The sequence below is a fragment of the Phoenix dactylifera genome, chromosome 12 (genome assembly GCF_051530095.1).
Source record: "Phoenix dactylifera cultivar Ajwa chromosome 12, Ajwa_hap1_PhDact_Kaust_v1.1, whole genome shotgun sequence".
NCBI classification, from domain to species: Eukaryota; Viridiplantae; Streptophyta; class Magnoliopsida; order Arecales; family Arecaceae; genus Phoenix; species Phoenix dactylifera.
Genome location: NC_143201.1, coordinates 2,784,213 through 2,797,183, shown reverse-complemented (window position 1 = coordinate 2,797,183; position 12,971 = coordinate 2,784,213). Strand labels below are relative to the sequence as shown.

At 42.2% G+C, this 12,971-nt stretch overlaps 3 protein-coding genes across 5 annotated transcripts; 2 read left to right on the top strand and 1 right to left on the bottom strand.

The window, feature by feature from the left end:
• Positions 1–399: 399 nt before the first annotated feature.
• Positions 400–2,749, top strand: LOC120112034 (putative germin-like protein 2-1). Its single transcript, XM_039130621.3, has 2 exons — positions 400–557; positions 735–2,749. Exons 1-2 carry the CDS (start codon positions 446–448, stop codon positions 1,289–1,291), a joined length of 669 nt encoding a protein of 222 aa, XP_038986549.3. The 5' UTR covers positions 400–445; the 3' UTR covers positions 1,292–2,749.
• A 1,274-nt stretch (positions 2,750–4,023) lies between these two features.
• LOC149751507 (putative germin-like protein 2-1) lies at positions 4,024–5,050 on the top strand. The gene is made up of 2 exons (XM_089926636.1): positions 4,024–4,201; positions 4,357–5,050. Exons 1-2 carry the CDS (start codon positions 4,090–4,092, stop codon positions 4,905–4,907), a joined length of 663 nt encoding a protein of 220 aa, XP_089782762.1. The 5' UTR covers positions 4,024–4,089; the 3' UTR covers positions 4,908–5,050.
• A 2,766-nt stretch (positions 5,051–7,816) lies between these two features.
• On the bottom strand, positions 7,817–12,769 carry LOC149751506 (uncharacterized). Of its 3 annotated transcripts, none has more exons than XM_089926755.1 (3): positions 12,247–12,769; positions 9,883–11,594; positions 7,817–8,097 (listed from the first exon to the last, which is right to left on the bottom strand). In XM_089926755.1, exons 2-3 carry the CDS (start codon positions 11,105–11,107, stop codon positions 8,084–8,086), a joined length of 1,239 nt encoding a protein of 412 aa, XP_089782881.1. In that variant the 5' UTR covers positions 11,108–11,594; positions 12,247–12,769; the 3' UTR covers positions 7,817–8,083. The 3 variants fall into 3 exon arrangements, with proteins under 3 accessions (XP_089782881.1, XP_089782882.1, XP_089782883.1); XM_089926756.1 differs by having other exon boundaries at positions 9,883–11,108; XM_089926757.1 differs by having other exon boundaries at positions 12,292–12,769.
• Between the last annotated feature and the right edge of the window lie 202 nt (positions 12,770–12,971).

The following is a 12,971-nucleotide window of genomic DNA, read 5'->3' as shown; positions in this document are numbered from 1 at the left end:
TCGATTCCTCTCAGGCAGTCTCCAACAACTCCAAGTATATTGTTGAAAGAAACCGCAACTGATATTAAAAAATTATAATAATAGGGAGTAAGAGAAGCCATGATCTATGTCTGGATGGTTTACTTGAAGCTATAATCTCTCCTTTTCCTTTCTCTGGACTGCTTCTTCCTAATTGTCTCACCGCATACGTCATCAGCGATACATCGTCAAACCTTTACTGGGACAACAACAAACACATGGACAAACATTAGAGAACCATGGCATGCAATTTATCGAACATGGTTTACTAGATCTTCTTCCTTTTACGAAGTCGCATGACTAAATCAAGCCTCATCAAAGGCCTAGTCCCACGCTCCTTCTATATATATATATCAACTCCTCCCATAACACCTTGCTCCAAATCCCTTGGCTATTCTTCTGCTAGCTAGAAATTAAGAGAGAATCGATGGCTGCCCATTTCCTCTTCCTTGCTCTCCTTGCTCTGGCTTCATCTCATGCCATTGCTTCTGATCCTAGTCAACTCCAGGACTTCTGTGTTGCTGATCTTAAATCAAATGGTACTCCTCTTTACAACATCTACCTTATTAGTTATTAATTACTAAGTATGCAATTAGCATGCATGGTGCGTAATTTTCCTTAATTTACCTGTCAACGCAACTTCAAAGATGCTAATGATGAGTTTCTATGATATGTCGTTGTATATACTTACCTCTTCCTTGCAATTGTTCATGCAGTGCTTGTAAATGGGTTCGTTTGCAAGGACCCAAAGCTTGCCAAAGCCGAAGATTTCTTCTTCTATGGCCTAGACAAGCCCCGCGACACAGGGAACAAACTTGGGTCTAACGTGACTCAAGTCAACGTGAACCAGATTCCTGGGCTCAACACGCTTGGCATCTCGCTGGCTCGCTTGGACTTTGCACCCTATGGAGTCAACCCTCCTCACATCCACCCAAGGGGAACGGAGATCCTTACGGTGTTGGAAGGCACGCTCCATGTCGGCTTCGTCACATCTAATAGCCCCAACAACCAGCTCTTCACTAAGGTCCTTAACAAGGGCGATGTGTTCGTATTTCCTCAAGGCCTCATCCATTTCCAATTCAACTATGGGAAGACAAATGCTGTTGCCATTGCTGCTCTCAGCAGCCAGAACCCTGGCGTGATCACTATAGCCAATGCAGTCTTTGGAGCGAAGCCACCAATCTCTGATTTTGTTCTTGCCAAGGCCTTTCAATTGGACAAGAAGACCGTGGACTGGCTCCAGGCCCAATTCTGGATGGACAACAACAACTAGAAAACTGCATACAAGCTAAGCTTCCTGATGGAAAATTTGGACGCAATTATTTGTACTGTTCTATTTGAATAAGCAAACAATACCCATCGATTTGCATAAGCAATAATATATATTGTTGATGAACGACTCCTCGTTTTAGTTATTTTATTGACTTGAAAAACTTTTAACACTTTTCCTAGCCTTAGTTTATACCTAGCCGTAACACGTGCAAAAGCAAGAGAAATTCAATTTTCAAGCTGCACACGAGCTAGGCAAGCAAAAAATGGAATTAAATGATCCTGTAGAACTTGTCTGCCTCACGAGATGCTCCAATTAAATGAATCCAACAAAAAACACCAAGATATTTTCTATGTAATAACCATCACAACAAAAAATTTTCTACTCCCTTAGAAAATAGTAAATTTTGCAAAAGATTGGGCAATTTCATTTTCTATCATCTTCTTTACTCTAACAATTTGCTCGGGTTGCAAATTGGTTGAAACAACTTATGACCCAACACGATCCCAACCTGATCTATTTTTGGAAACTTGTGGATTAAATCGGGTTAAAAATTGAAATTGATCAGGAATGGCTAAAGTATAGATCTTATATATCCTATATCTTGCTCTTTTCTTTCTCTCTCACACACAATGGGATGCCTTTAAATTTATTTTTCAATGATACTTTGCACTTGCACGAGTTGTGGACCACAACCATGCCCGCATAACTAATATAAATAATAGTTTTCCTAATTTAAAAATTTTAAGCTTTCTAAAAATATTAAAATATAATAAAAAATAGATTCAAAAGTTTGTATTGTAGGATATTTAGTTGGATGTAGCTCAAATATAATGCTAATCAGTAAATTATAATATGTGGAATAGATCGGCAAAGATCATTTTGTAATTGAAACAAAAGAGAAAAATTGAAATATGGAGCTGAATATAGGGAGCAAGAACTTTATGATTAAAATATAAAATAACATAAAAGGAATTAGTTAGGAATCTAAAATTAAATATTACAGTGCAAAAGGAGCTGCAGTTAGTTTTCTTTCACTAAAAGACTCTCGTATCCATAGTCTTTGAATCTCTTGCATATATATATAGAAATCAGAAGACTCGAAGCCTCTCCTAATTTTCAACTTATCCATCAAATGTAGAGCCAGTGATCAGGATGGTATAGGCATTATCTCCTATTTGAGTTATGAGAAAATAAAATAATGAAATAGCATAAGCACCGTATTGGAGGTTTTATCTTAAAACTCATGTTAAAATCTTGTAAAAAAATAAAAATAGATATCATATAAATGTGGGTCACATCCAATAGGATCTATTTGGATCAAACCCAACGATTCCCAATAACTAGGGATCTTGAGTCGGTGTTATGCGGCTGTAGAAGGTGAGAAATCGTCTAGGCAAGAAGGTGTTAAGTAGACCATTTTGCCCCCCAGTTTATAGATTGATGAGTAGATTGGTGTACGCAAATTTGAGTTTGTCATCGATAGAGGTAAAAATCTCTCAACACAATTATCTACATAATTATGGATGTTTTGTATATAAATGTAGCTTGTATAATTGTGGATATTTTATACAAATTACTATGTTTATAATCTATTGATATGATATTGCATGGATTATGATGTTACTTAATCTAGCTCTGTATGAAACTTATTGATTGGTGATTAATTATAGAAATCATGTAGATTATAAATAAATCAAGACTTCGATATAATTATTTGAAAAGTTGTTCATCCTAGGCCTTGCATCATCTTTAGGGCACCAATTTAGGGCTCATAGGGTTGTGCCATGTGGTCGACGCAAATGCCAACCTCAACACCTACACCATCTTGGAGATGATACCAATCTTTACCAGTCCATCATCACCATTAGTATTCTAACGACCACATTGTTAGTGGTCCCACTAGCATTGCCACCATAGTAACATCATAGCATCCTTTTAATTGCCGCCATCAACCACCACTATCTTCTCTCGCACTACTATCGCATAGCCACTATCATCATGCAATTTTAAAAGTAATTGACTAGATCCAAACCAAAACTAATATAAAAGGCTTTCGTAACTAAAACCAAAACTTTTTGTAATACTATTCTCCCATTGCATATGAACTGATATATGGCACGTAAATGTTACATGCAATCATGAAAAGGGAGTGATAACTGGTCGGCGCTCGAAGAAAACACTTAAGCTTTTATATTTTGATATTATAAAAACTGTTTCATTTGATGAAATTAATGGAATAATGCAGTTTATTATAAGGGGGAAAAAACTATACGGGGATCTGGAAGTCTTGGCATTGTCTGAAAACATCATGGGGTTCTTGAATGGGACCAACACCCCATTGTAATAGAATATGCTTCCGGTAGAAAGCAAGGTGTCGTCATCGTATTCGCTATTTTAACCAGTTAGGTGGCTTCAACTGCTCGCTGACTGATATCAGAAATTATATATAATAATGCAGATTAAGAAAAACCACTATTTATGTTTGGATGGTTAACTTGACACTATAATATCCCTCCATTTCCTCTCTCCGGACGGCTTCGTCCTTATTTTCTGTCCACGTTATCAGGGCGGAGACTTCCTCAAACTTTTACTTGATCAATAGCAAACACATGGAGAAACATTGGAAAACCATGGCATGCGACTTACCTAACATGGTTTACTCCTCTTTTTTTTAGTGAAGTCCGATGACTAAATCGAGCCTTATCAACCCAATCTCCCCCTATATATGTCAACTCCTCCCACAACACTTTGCTCCATATCCCTTGTCCATCCTTCTGCTAGCTAGAGAGAGAGAATACATGGGTTCCCATTTCCTCTTCCTTGCTCTTCTTGCTCTGGCTTCATCTCATGCCATTGCTTCTGATCCTAGTCAACTCCAAGACTTCTGTGTCGCTGATCGTGAATCAGATGGTACTCCTCCTGATCAACATTTAATTTCATGAGTTGTGACATTTGTAATCATGCATGCATGCATAAGCTACGGTTCATCGAGAACTAACCAACCTGCACTGACGAGCTTCCATATATCTTGTCCAAGTACTTAATCGTTTTTATAATTGTTGCAGTGTTTGTGAATGGGTTCGTCTGCAAGGACCCGAAGATGGCCAAAGCCGAAGATTTCTTCTTCTGGGGACTTGACAAGCCCCGTGACACGGGAAACAAGCTTGGGTCTAATGTGACCCAAGTAAATGTGAACCAAATTCCTGGACTCAACACCCTTGGCATCTCGCTAGCTCGCCTAGACTTTGCACCCTACGGTGTCAACCCTCCTCACACCCATCCAAGAGGAACTGAGATCCTCACAGTGCTAGAAGGCACGCTCTACGTCGGCTTCGTTACTTCCAACCCCAACCAGCTCTTCACCAAGGTCCTTCACGAGGGTGATGTGTTCGTATTTCCTCAAGGTCTCATCCACTTCCAATTCAACAACGGCAAGAACGGTGCCGTTGCCATTGCTGGTCTGAGCAGCCAGAACCCTGGTGTGATCACCATAGCCAATGCGGTCTTTGGAGCGAAGCCACCCATCTCTGATGACGTTCTTGCCAAGGCCTTTCAACTGGACAAAAAGACTGTGGATTGGCTCCAGGCTCAATTCTGGATGGACAACAACAACTAGAATACTGCTCACGAACTACTTGTTATGTCCTCTGGACTAGTTTCTTTGAATAAGCAAACATGATCTCCCTGTTTTCATGTACTTGTTTGACTTTGGATATGTTTGCCATATTATACTAATAAAGAGAATTACTTTTAGCATTATTTCTTTTTTTGCTTTCCCGTGTAGTGATCAGGATGGACTGCCATTGAATCCCTTGAGTTTGTTACGAAAGTGCTGGGACTGTTCATTTTAGTTGTCTTATTAACTTCGAAATCTTCACCATGCACTTCTTCAAACCTCAAAAAATACCAAAAAAGCAAGCACTCTGTTCTATTGGAATCATGATCACTCGTCACAGTCAGAGACTCAGAGCATGAGGACGAAATATTATAGATGGATCTTTTCGGATTTCTTTGTGTGACAGATACAGGATAAATCTATTCTGTAAGTGCTATCATATAAAGATGTAAACGCTGCTTGTCCTTTCATTTTCAGTTGTTCTGTAGCATAGATGTTCTGAAATTTCTCTTGAACAACTCATAGTTTTGACTCTGCTTAACTTCTAGTTTTTTTGTTTCACTTAAAATTTAAATCTTTGATCATTTGGGCTTTGAGTTAATTATCTACTATCTGTGAATGCAGTGCAATTGGTTTTAGTTAATTACATGTTCTGTGTACTCGTTTTGAGTCTCCAGTTATTATTTAGAAGCAGGTGTATCTCTGCCTCTCCCAGATGTTGCTGAAACTTTTAATATACATGGCTGAAAAGCATGTACGGTGCTATCAAACTGCGCAAATCGGCATAAATAAGCCTCCATGTAGGTTATCTTATATGGCTTATCAATTTCTTCTCAATGGAAGCTCAATCAAACAGCTCAAGGAATCATGCTTTTCCTTCATGACACCCAAGGTAATTATTTTTTTCTAGAGAGTGCGCTAAAAACTTCGTTGCAAGTCTCCTTCTAATTAAAAAACGCATTTTTTTTTTCTAGTTTCTTTTCTGAAGAAATATCAAGGTAATGCGTTGTTTCTTGGATGCAACCCACACAGAAAGAAGCCTCCATACCTAAGAAATTACATACTATAGATCTACAGTATCAACTAACATGAGGCACCAATACATTGATGATACATAGTGGAGTAGAGTGGCTTGTTTAGATCGTATTCCAAAGTGTATTAAAACATAGCTGCCTCAAAGGATCTTAATGACTTCTAAAACGTAAAAAGCTGTTTGTAGTTATAATATTGTTATAAATTGAAATACTATTGATTATATGGAATGCCAAAATTTAAATAAGTTGATAAATTATAATAACTTTGGCTGGACTCGGTCATGATGAAAACAGAGCCTGACCATATTCATTGAGCTGGCCCAGCTATTGTAAGCGTCAAAGGCGGCAACCATTTGTTTATATAGTTTATGAAAGAAAACAAAGCAAACTTTAGCCAACCTTACTCTGGTGTGGAAGCACGAGTTCTTCAATTCAAAGGTCCAACCTTCTCCTAAACCATGTCCCTCATCCCTCCTCTATCCATATAGGTATATCTACCCCGTGGCCATCTGCCACACTCCAACCCAATTTTACGAGCCAGGCGCGTGACAGATGGCCGCCCATCCAAAACATTTTATCACTATTATTTCTAGAAAAATAAAATTAAGAAACTCTCATTCTCACCATTTTTGAAAAATAATAAACTCATCTGTTACCACCATTAAGGATGCCACTGTTTTATTTTCTCTACCACCGTCGCCGCCACCGGTGTTATTGTTTCCTTCGTTACCATTATTGTTCCCGCCGCCGCCGTCTCCACCATCATTGGATCATAGCCACCACCACCACCACCATCATCGTTGTCTCTACCACCTTGATTGTTGCTGCAACCACCACTTTTTTCTACTGTTATCGTCGCTATCATCTCCATTATCTCTATTGTTGTCATTGTTACCACCACCATAACCGCCAACGCTATCATCTCCATTATCTCTATTGTTGTCATTGTTACCACCACCATAACCGCCAATCTCAACCCCTTCACCATATTACTACCGCCACCATAGTCTCTTCTATACCACCACCACTACCCTCATCTTTCCAACCACCGCATCGTCGTGGCCCCACCACCATTATTGCTACCACAATATCGCCAGCACCTGCTCAATGGCCGCCGCTGCCACTAGTATGGCCTCCACCATCTCATCCAACATTACTATGGGCTTGCCTACCATCATCATGTATTTTTAAAAATAATTCACTAATCCAAACATATTTAGATTTTTAAAAGTTTTAAAATAAAATTAGCTATTTTTTATTTTTTGAAATATCAAAATAAAAGTAATGTCAATGGTATCTAAAATAATTATTTTATAAATAGCTATTTTCTAAAATTTTAGCCAAATGATTACCATTGTACACCATCCAAACTGGCGTAGAAGACTAGTTCTTCGTAAGTATAGAGAAAAGTCACGTTACCAAACCAAAATTTTTATAATATTATTCTTCAATTGCATATGTTGATATGAACTAATATCTGGCGTGGGCACGTTACATGCACATGTATGTATGTATGCAGGGCCGGCCCGAGCCTTAGGCGACCGGGCGGTCGCCTAAGGCCTCGGGCTAATGGAAGGCCTCCGGTGATTAGGAGGCGAAGGAAGCAGAGAGAGAGAGAGAGAGGGAAGTTCCTTGCGTCTGACCGTGACCAAAAGGAAACAAAGGCCCCATATAAAACGCGAACAGGAGCTGGCTACGTGTCTTCCCCCTTGATGGAAGGGAGGTGGAGAGTTTCCTGGCCTGCAGAGGGGCAATTTGGAAAGTTGGGGACAATAGTTTTGTTTTGGGTGGAGAGAGAGAGAAAGAGAGAGGAGGAATTTGGTTGGCTTGATACACGCCTGAAGCCACTCTTATCTTTCATCCCTTCTCTTTTTTGGTTTTGGTGTCACGCCCCGAGCCCGAGGCGCGGCAGACGCCGCACGCCCACACGGCGGGCCGCACAGGCGTGCAAGGCAGCAGATCATATCAAAGCAGATACAGCTATTTAAAGATGACATAATTATTTAAATTGTTCAAAAGCGAACTTACAAAATTTCAAAATAACATATGCCAACATAATTCAAATGTCCAAACTAAACTAACTAAAATGCCAATAACTGAAGAATCATCCGAAAATCTAACGCACTCCCCAATCCCGTGCGATCAAGCCTCTGGATCTGAAAAATAGAGAAAATAAAATAATGAGCTACACTAGCCCAGTAAGCAACAAAATACCCCAAAGTGGGGTCAGAGCATATCAGATCAAATACAGGATAATAAAATAAATCATAAATAACATTGTTTTACTATTTTCAAAACTTATTATCATTTTTCCAAAAACTCTGATACCAGAATCTCAACATAATAGGCTACGGCCACGTAACCCAGTGGCATGGGTTGCACAAGGTGCCAAACACCACTATTATTATGCACCGGTGGTACGGTGTCCAAATACCACTATTATTAAGCACCGGCGGTACGGTGTCCAAATACCACTATTCTAATCACCGGTGGTACAGTGTCCAAATACCACTATTCTAATCACCGGTGGTACGGTGTCGAAACCGGTTCCTCACAGATACAAGTCGACAGGGCCAACGTATAATCCCCATTGGCAGGGCCAGAACAGAACAAAACAGATCATAGCCATGCTGAGAATGCATATATATAAATATAAAAATATATTTCATGGATTTCAGAGCATATAATATGATTTTCAAATAAAATTTAACATTTCTGACCCATTTTACTGAATGCAAAACATATATCAAAACAAAATCAGTTTATTAAATAATTCAGAAATCACATTTGAAGTATTAAGTTACTTACATCTTCTTGCTTGATTCCTACTTCAGGTAGACGGATTAGGATCACCGGCGGTGGCAGAGGCAGTGGGATCTCGGTCGAGGCTGCTCAATCCGGCGATCAAGCAGTGGCGACGGCGACGGCGACGCTTTCCGAAAGGGAAGTGGATCTCAAAACAGGGGAGGGCACGGGTGGTGATGGTGGTGGATCCGGCGGCCCGCAAGCCACTTGGGAGGCAAGAGCAGAGGAAGAAGAGGGAGGAGAAGGAGGAGAGGAGGGGGGTTCGGTGGTGCCCTAGGGAAGAAAGGGTGGGGTTTTTATCATCCCCACCATAACGGCCCTCCGCCGCGAAAATCGCGGCGGTCGGGCGAGATCCGCGGCCGTGAATTGGCCGCGGATTGGCTAGGGGGGGCGCCGCGGAATACCCGCGGCGTCCTTGCCCCTTTTGGTCCCCCGGAGGAGCCGGAGAGGATGGCAATCCTCTCCGGTTCCTCCCATATCAGGATCGGGGCTGAAGTCGGCTGGGGCTGCCGACTTCAGCCCCGTATCTCACATTCTCTCCCCCTTAAGAAAATTTCGTCCTCGAAATTTAGCATACCTTAGCTTGCAAAAAGGCCCCGGATATTTTTCTTTCATCTCGTTCTCCAGTTCCCACGTAGCCTCACGTTTTGAGTGATTGCTCCACTGAATCTTAACATAAAGAATTGTGTGCCTCCTCAACATTTGTTCCTTACTATCAACCACACGTACAAGCTGCTTAATTTGCATAGCAGAGAACTCAAGGGAAAGTATAAGTACAACTACCTATGAAGCTAAATTCAGTGTCTCCAGGGATCTAAAATTTTACCCGCTTTTCATGATAGTTAATGGTAGTAAAGCGTGACGCTAACCAGTCCATACCGAGAATTATGTCAAAGTCATACATATCTATAACTATCAAATCAACAGGCAAGTCTCTACCTACTATCTGAACTGGACAAGTCTTGCAGACCTGATTACCAATCCTCCCACTTCCGGTAGGGGTGTTAACATGCAAATCATACTCTAACGGCACACAAGGTAGGTCATATTTTCGCACAAATATCGATGACACAAGGAATGCGTAGCAACAGAATCAAACAGTATATAAGCATAAACATAAGCAACCGGTAGTGTACCTGACACCACAGTATTGGATGCCTGAGCATCCTGCTGAGTCAGTGCGTAAATACGACCCTGTGTGCGCGGTCTCCCCCCTGTCCGCTGCTCAGAAGAAGAAGGCTGAGCCGACTGAACCGGAGCAGGATAAGCTTGTACTTGTTGGGTCCCTGTAGCTTGGGGTCTCTGATCTGATTGTGATACTTGTTGATTATAAGGGCACTCCTTTATCCTATGACCCTGTTGTCCACATTTGAAACAAGCGCCGGACAATCGTCTACAGAGTTCTGTCTTATGGGCGCCTCCACATGCTTCACATTTAGGCTTCTCTTGTTGGATAGTCTCGCCATAAGATCCCTGCTTTTCTGATTGCCCAGACCTATTACGAGATTTTGCTGTCCTGCTAGAATTCTGTCCACTATGAGTATCATCATCTCTGCTCCTCTTCTTTTGTATTCTATCTTTTGAATCTTGTGTTTCTTTCCAGACAATTTCCATATTCTTGGCCCTATCTACCAAGTCATCATAGTTTGTTGAGTGCACTGCGGCCAAACCCCGACGTAAGTGAGGCTTCAATCCTTCTTCAAATCTCCTTATCCGGGACTCTACATCTATGACGAGGGTGGGAGCAAACCGAGCTAACCTGTCAAACTCTGCCTCATACTCATCCACGGTCATAGTTCCTTGAGACAGATTTAGAAATTCTCTCTCTAGCTCCCTAAGGCGACTTGAAGGGAAATACTTGGAGTAGAAGGCTGTGCGGAATCTCTGCCAGGTAAGTGCCTCCTGCTCGGGTGCCAATGTGCGCTCCACAGACATCCACCAATGATGAGCTCGGTCCTGAAGCATATAGGTGGCAAATCTGACCTTCTCTTCATCGGTGCACTCCATTGCCCTGAAGGCTTTCTCCATTTCATCTATCCAAGCTTCGGCCTCTTGAGGACTAGTGGTGCCCTTAAAAGCCGAAGGAGCCATTCTTTTGAATTCTGCTATACTCCTTCTTTGCTCAGGAGGAGCAACATCCTGTTGGACTGGTTGCTGAGGTTGTTGCCTCTGTTGGTGTACTAACCCGACGACCTCCTCGATCAGTTCGAGTACCCGAGTTTGATTTCCGGCGGCGGCTTCTGGAGTTGATTGACCCTGGGGCCCTGAGTTATGCGATGCCTCGCCCGCTTGGTTAGTGGGGGCTCTTCCCCGAGAGCCCCTAACCATCCGATTTAAGCTACGGACACGGCGAGGCGGCATTCTGATTCAGTAAAAATGTAAATGTTATAAAATCATCTAAACAGAATAATACATAATAGTTAACAAAACAAATGAACATTATCCTCTTATCTAGTTCCTACCCATCTCTCAACCTTTCTGACGAATTCTAAAGATCCTAAAACTTAAGCTCCATCTGACTATTTCAAAAACAATCCCTAAGAATCTGAAACCTGAGCTCTGATACCACCTAATCTGTCACGCCCCGAGCCCGAGGCGCGACAGACGCCGCACGCCCACACGGCGGGCCGCACAGGCGTGCAAGGCAGCAGATCATATCAAAGCAGATACAGCTATTCAAAGATGACATAATTATTTAAATTGTTCAAAAGCGAACTTACAAAATTTCAAAATAACATATGCCAACATAATTCAAATGTCCAAACTAAACTAACTAAAATGCCAATAACTGAAGAATCATCCGAAAATCTAACGCACTCCCCAATCCCGTGCGATCAAGCCTCTGGATCTGAAAAATAGAGAAAATAAAATAATGAGCTACACTAGCCCAGTAAGCAACAAAATACCCCAAAGTGGGGTCAGAGCATATCAGATCAAATACAGGATAATAAAATAAATCATAAATAACATTGTTTTACTATTTTCAAAACTTATTATCATTTTTCTAAAAACTCTGATACCAGAATCTCAACATAATAGGCTACGGCCACGTAACCCAGTGGCATGGGTTGCACAAGGTGCCAAACACCACTATTATTATGCACCGGTGGTACGGTGTCCAAATACCACTATTATTAAGCACCGGCGGTACGGTGTCCAAATACCACTATTCTAATCACCGGTGGTACGGTGTCCAAATACCACTATTCTAATCACCGGTGGTACGGTGTCGAAACCGGTTCCTCACAGATACAAGTCGACAGGGCCAACGTATAATCCCCATTGGCAGGGCCAGAACAGAACAAAACAGATCATAGCCATGCTGAGAATGCATATATATAAATATAAAAATATATTTCATGGATTTCAGAGCATATAATATGATTTTCAAATAAAATTTAACATTTCTGACCCATTTTACTGAATGCAAAACATATATCAAAACAAAATCAGTTTATTAAATAATTCAGAAATCACATTTGAAGTATTAAGTTACTTACATCTTCTCGCTTGATTCCTACTTCAGGTAGACGGATTAGGATCACCGGCGGTGGCAGAGGCAGTGGGATCTCGGTCGAGGCTGCTCAATCCGGCGATCAAGCAGTGGCGACGGCGACGGCGACGCTTTCCGAAAGGGAAGTGGATCCCAAAACAGGGGAGGGCACGGGTGGTGATGGTGGTGGATCCGGCGGCCCGCAAGCCACTTGGGAGGCAAGAGCAGAGGAAGAAGAGGGAGGAGAAGGAGGAGAGGAGGGGGGTTCGGTGGTGCCCTAGGGAAGAAAGGGTGGGGTTTTTATCATCCCCACCATAACGGCCCTCCGCCGCGAAAATTGCGGCGGTCGGGCGAGATCCGCGGCCGTGAATTGGCCGCGGATTGGCTAGGGGGGGCGCCGCGGAATACCCGCGGCGTCCTTGCCCCTTTTGGTCCCCCGGAGGAGCCGGAGAGGATGGCAATCCTCTCCGGTTCCTCCCATATCAGGATCGGGGCTGAAGTCGGCTGGGGCTGCCGACTTCAGCCCCGTATCTCACATTTGGTCTTGGTTTTCCTTCCCTTACATTACTTTTGATCCAGATGGGCCATCATGAAGAAAGGGGGATTGGAAATGGACTTCTTGGAGGGTGGAGATTCTTTTAATTTTCTCCTCTCGGTTTCTTCTCTCCTCTTGGGTGGTAGTGTCACGCCCCGAGCCCGAGGCACGGCAGACGCCGCATGCCCGCATGGCGG

Excerpts from the sequence above, each read along its gene's own strand:
- LOC149751507 (XM_089926636.1), top strand. The coding sequence starts at position 4,090 with ATGGGTTCCCATTTCCTCTTCCTTGCTCTTCTTGCTCTGGCTTCATCT. Across the intron at positions 4,202-4,356 it reads CGCTGATCGTGAATCAGATG|TGTTTGTGAATGGGTTCGTC; the intron begins GTACTCCTCCTG and ends TAATTGTTGCAG.
- LOC120112034 (XM_039130621.3), top strand. The coding sequence starts at position 446 with ATGGCTGCCCATTTCCTCTTCCTTGCTCTCCTTGCTCTGGCTTCATCT. Across the intron at positions 558-734 it reads TGCTGATCTTAAATCAAATG|TGCTTGTAAATGGGTTCGTT; the intron begins GTACTCCTCTTT and ends TTGTTCATGCAG.
- LOC149751506 (XM_089926755.1), bottom strand. The coding sequence starts at position 11,107 with ATGCCGCCTCGCCGTGTCCGTAGCTTAAATCGGATGGTTAGGGGCTCT.